At 35.0% G+C, this 5632-nt stretch overlaps 1 protein-coding gene across 1 annotated transcript; it reads right to left on the bottom strand.

The window, feature by feature from the left end:
* Window positions 1-3809: 3809 nt before the first annotated feature.
* Window positions 3810-5580, bottom strand: EMWEY_00055650 (ribosome biogenesis protein BMS1, putative; the record flags this gene model as incomplete). The annotated part of the gene is made up of 3 exons (XM_013480289.1): window positions 3810-3854; window positions 4405-4679; window positions 4782-5580. Coding segments are annotated over 3 exons (1119 nt in total), but the record flags the coding sequence as incomplete, so codon positions are not given.
* Between the last annotated feature and the right edge of the window lie 52 nt (window positions 5581-5632).

Below are 5632 nucleotides of genomic sequence, written 5' to 3'. Positions count from 1 at the left end.
TATATATAATTATATATATTTATTATATATAATATATTTATTATATAATATATAATATATACAGTATACATCCATGAGCAAATAAGTACAGGATGTGTGTCCCTCATTAGGGTTTAGGGTTTAGGGTTTAGGGCTTAGGGTTTAGGCTGTATACACAACAACAGCCAAATCGGTTATATCCCTTTTAGCTAACAGTTTGCTGCTGCTGCTGCTCCTGCAGCAGCAGCAGCAACATAAACAGTTATTGCAGCAGCAGCAAATGCACCTGTTGCTGCTGCTGCTCCTGCAGCAGCAGCAGCAACAGGAGCATGAGCACCAGGAGCTAGGGTTTAGGGTTTAGGGTTTAGGGTTTAGGGTTTAGTCGTCTGTATTTAATCTTAATTTTTTCCTCATACCCATCTCTATCTTTCCTTGTTTAATATATCTTTTCTTTCTTATTTCTTTTTGTTTAATTAATTTATTTATTTCTTGTTTATTTATATCTTTTTTCTTTTTATTTATTTTTTCTTCTTTTTTTTGCATGCGCTGTCTATCTCTATCTTTTTTTATTGTACGTAACCTCTGCAGCAAGGCAGCAACTTTCTTATCATAAGGAGACACTAATGGTTGCTGCATATCTTTTTCTTGTTGCAGTTCTTTTCCTTTTAATTTCCTTAATCGTGATGTTACTGGTTGCAGCTGCATGCAACACATACGCATGCATGCATGCAAAAAGCCCCAAATCTTCATAAGCAATATATATCTCTATATGCATGCATGCATGCATGCATGCATGCATATATACATTGATGTATGCAGCAGCAATAACAGCAGCAATAACAGCAAATGAACAACAGGAACATGACAACACACAGCAGCAACAGCAACAGCAGCAACAGCAGCAGCAGCAACAGCAACAGCAACAGCAGCAGCAGGAATTTACCTTAAGTTTAGATCTAAATGGTAATTTTTCTGCTAATTGTTTAGGTATCTTAATAGGATTAAATTTATGTATTTTTCTTGTTCCTTGTCCATAAGAATACATTAATGATGATTTTTTATATAAAGGAGACACTTTTTTGTCTCTTCTTATCTCCTTTATACTACGCAAACGTCGCCAAGAGGAGACATCTATCATTGGATTATAAAAAGGTATTGGAGGGACCTGGATACACCAGCAACAGCAGCAGCAGCAGCAACAGCAACAGCAGCAGCAGCAGCAACAGCAACAGCAGCAGCAGCAGCAGCAGTATACATATACATATACGTATACATATACATGTACATATATAACTTTATGTAATTAAAATATATAAATAAATAAATCATTAAATAGACAATAAAAAGGAGAATAAAACTGATTAAAAAAATAATTAAATAAACTAATTAAATAATTAAATAAATAAAGAAAAAGTACAAAAAAAAACGTACTTGTATCCACATTTTACAGACAACAGTATCCGAGTATAGAATTTTATCTTCAAATGTGGCCCGAAATAATCCATCGACTCCAATAGATTTTTTTATTTCTCCTCTTATACCGGAGACAGTCTGTATACGGGCACCTGTAAATATATATAAATAAATATATTTATTTATTTATTTATTTATTTATTTATTTATTTTCTTATTTGTCTTATTCTTATGATTATACTGATGGTCGTATTGTTGTTGGTTTTTTTCTATAAAATTACAGCAACAACAACAGCAGCAGCAGCAGCACGACCGCAGCAGCAGCAGCAACAGCAGCAATGTGTCTCTTTACCAATACATCTATTAACATCTAGATTAGAATTAAATATTCCCTTAATAAATGCTGTATGTTGATATATTATATTAGCAGCAGCAGCAGCAGCAGCAGCAAAACAGCAGCAGCAGCAGCAAAACAGCAGCAGCAGCAGCAACAACAGCAGCAGCAGCAGCAACAGCAGCTTACCGATACATCTATTAACCTCTAGATTAGAATTAAACATTCCCTTAATAAATGCTGTATGTTTATATATTTTATTTGCTTCCCCTAATAATTTAATTTTTTTATTTATTATAGGTATATTATTTATTGGCTGTATACATACACCTAATGCAGATATCCTGTATTCTTTTATCCCTTTTTTTGTCTCTTTTTTTATCATTATACAAGGAGTAGATGGTAATAAATAAGGACAATATATATAACATAAACAATGTAAATGCTCAGGTGTATATTTCAAATATTTTATCCTGTACAAAAAAAAAAAAAATATACATAAACCCTAAACCCTAAACCCTAAACCCTAAACCCTAAACCCTAAACCCTAAACCCTAAACTTTATTATTTTTTCCCTTTTCCCTCAACTAATGTATGTATGCATAGTACTGCATAATAATGCATGCATAGACATACACAAATAAAATAAATAAAATAAATAAATAAATATTTATTTATTTATTTATTTATTTATTTATTTATTTATTTATTTATTTATTTATTTATTTACCTGCTCTCCCCTCTATGCTCTAATGCATAGATAGGAAGAGATAATTATAGATAAATATATAAATAAATACATAAAAAAAAGGACAATAAACTAGATAAATAAATAAATAAATAGATAAATAAATAAATAAATAAATAAATAAATAAATAAAATAAATTACCTGCTCTCCCCTCTATCCTCTAATGCATAGATAGGAAGAGATTGAAATCTTCTCCATCCTGCACTAAATAAAATTGAATCAAAACTTTTGAGTATATAGGGGCACCATCTATGTTTACGTACACGTAGCTGCATATACACCGTAAAAAAAGAGGGAAAAAAGAGGAGGAATTAAGTAATTAATATATATATTCATGCAGAGAAGAAGGGACTAATATAAAATACAAAAAAAATAAAAAAAAAAGAAGAAAAAGGAGATAAATAGTCACTATTTAATATAAGGACACTATCGATATATACGGACACGCAGCTGCATATACACCGCAAAAAAAAAAGAAGAAAAAAAGGAGATTAATTAAGTAATTAAGTAATTAGTTTATTAAATCAGGGAAGGAGACATATAAAATGCAGAAAAAAGAAGAAAAAAAGAAGAAAAAGAAGATAAATATAATATATATTTAATATATATGGATAACATTGAGCTGCATATACACCGCAAAAAAAAAAAGAAAAAAAAAAAAGATAAAAAAGGAGACACATAAATAAATAAAAGGAGACAAAAGGAGACATAAAAAAGGAGAGACACATAAAGGAGACAGATAAAAGGAGACAAAAGAAGACAAAAAAAAGAGACAAATAAAAAGAAACAAAAGGGTACAGATAAAAGGAGAGAAAAGGAGAAAAAAGGAGACAAAAAAATAGGAGACAAAAGGAGACAAAAAAAGGAGAAAATAGGAGACAGAAAAAAAGGAGACAAAAGGAGACATAAAAAAAGAGAAAAGGAGACAAAAGAAGGAGACAAAAGGAGACAAAAAAAAAGGAGAGAAAAGGAGAAAAAAGGAGACCAAAAAAGGAGACAAAAGGAGACAAAAAAAAAAGAGAAAAGGAGACAAAAAAAAAAAGGAGAGAGTAAGGGTAAACATACCTGCATATAAGTACATTGTAATTCTCCTGCATTTAATCCCCCTAATATAATTAATTTATTATAATAATAATTATTATTATAATTATATTTATTTATATTATTATTTATATTATTATTATTATTATTATATATATATTTATCCTTATAATAAAGTGTCTCCTTTATCCATTCCTTAGGTAATCCTTTTATTGTTATTTTTACGTATGTACCGACACTATATCCACCAAGTGTCTCCTTCCCCTTAAGGAATTTTGCTGATGCATATTCATCTATTTCTTCTCTTCTTCCTTCTCCTGTGTCTCCTCTTGCTGTTCCTGCTGCAGCAATACATACACACATATAAATATATATATATGTATCTAAACCCTAAACCCTAAACCCTAAACCCTAAACCCTAAACCCTAGAGTTGATAAAAGAGAGACAGTGTTTGTTATTTCTATGAGTGTATATGTCTTCTTGTGTCTTACCAGTCCCTTCTTGCTGCTGTATAGGTACTCCATCAGCAGCAGCAGCAGCAGCAACAGCAGCAGCAGCAGCAGCTTTTATTTCTGCTTCCTTTTTTGCTTCCTCTAACTCTACCCATCCCCCCGTTATAAAACAATGACGCTGAGCAGCAACAACCCCACCATAATAACACACTATACACTATCACCAGCAGCAGCAGCAGCAGCAGCAGCAGGAGCAGATGTTGCTGGTGGTGCAGCAGAAAGAGGATAACAGCAGCACTTGCAGCAGCAGCAGCAGCAACAGCAACACAACAACAGCAACAGCAGCAGCAACAACAGCAACAGCAACAGCAGCAGCAACAACAGCAGCAACAACAGCAACAGCAACAGCAGCAGCAGCAGCAGGAGACAATGTACCTTAATAGCCTTAAGGAATTGTTTAGTCCATAGATTATTAAGTGTGGGGTTGTTGGGATCGTTGGGATCGTTGGGATCGGGATCGATCCCCATAGCTGAATAGATAGCAAGTGTCTCCTTTATTGGGTTGTCTCCTGAGTCTATAGAAGGAGACAGTTTTGCTGCTGCTGCTGCTGCTACGGGTAAATTACCATAAAGGTTACAATTACTACTGGTGCTGCTGCTGCTGCTGCTGCTGCTGCTGCTGTTGCTGTTGCTGTCGCTGCTGTCTCCGTCTGAATCGTCAAAAAGAGACAGTTGTGTCTCTTTTTTATTTATTTTATTTATTTTATTTATTTTATTTATTTTATTTATATTATTTATTAAGGAGACACTACTGTCTCCTTTTATTATTCCTCCCTTATCTAATTGTCCATACACTACATCTGCTAATGTTAATCTGCTGCTGCTGCTGCTGCTGCTGCTGCTGTTTATATGCTGCAGCAATATATCTCCTGTTGTATCCTTCTGTATCTTTTTTTTATTGTCTCCTTTTTTATTCTTTTTTGTCTCCTTTTCTCCCTCTTCTTCCTCTTCTTCCTCTGCTGGTGTCTCCTCTGCTGTCTCTGCTGTCTCTGCTGTCTCCTCATCTGTCTCCTTTTCTTCTTCCTCTTCCTCCTCTTCTTCTTCCTCTTCCTCTTCTCCTTCTTCTTCCTCCTCTTCTTCTTCTTCCTCCTCTTCTTCTTCTTCCTCCTCTTCTTCCTCTTCTTCTTCTGTCTCCTCATCTGTCTCCTCATCTGTCTCCCTCTCTATCTCCTCTTCTGTCTCCTCTCCTGCTTCTGCTGCTGCTGCTGCTGCTGCAGCAATACGACGAGGAGGAGGAGGCTCTGAGGTGTCTATACACCTAGTAGATGTATCTAGTAGCTGCAGCTGCTGCTGCTGCAGTTGCTGCTGCAGCACATTATCTGCTTGCTGCAGCTCCCTTACCATCTTTATTGCTGGGCCCATGGATTCTTCTGTCTCCTCTTCTGTCTCCTCCTCTGAGCTGCTGCTGCTGCTGCTGCTGCTGCTGCTGCTGCTGTTGCTGCTGCCGTCGTCATCACTGTCTCCTTCATCCTCGCTGCTGCTGCTGCTGCTGCTGCTGCTTGATTCTATTGCCTTCTCTTTTATTAGTTTATCTTTAGGGGTAAACGCTACCTGCAGCAACAACCCCACCAATAACAACACTTTTCTCCCTTATATATATAAT

Source organism: Eimeria maxima, genomic scaffold (genome assembly GCF_000499605.1).
Source record: "Eimeria maxima Weybridge genomic scaffold, Emw_scaff1799, whole genome shotgun sequence".
NCBI lineage: Eukaryota > Apicomplexa > Conoidasida > Eucoccidiorida > Eimeriidae > Eimeria > Eimeria maxima.
The sequence above is the reverse complement of the archived record's forward strand: the minus strand, read 5'-3'. Positions and strand labels throughout refer to the sequence as shown.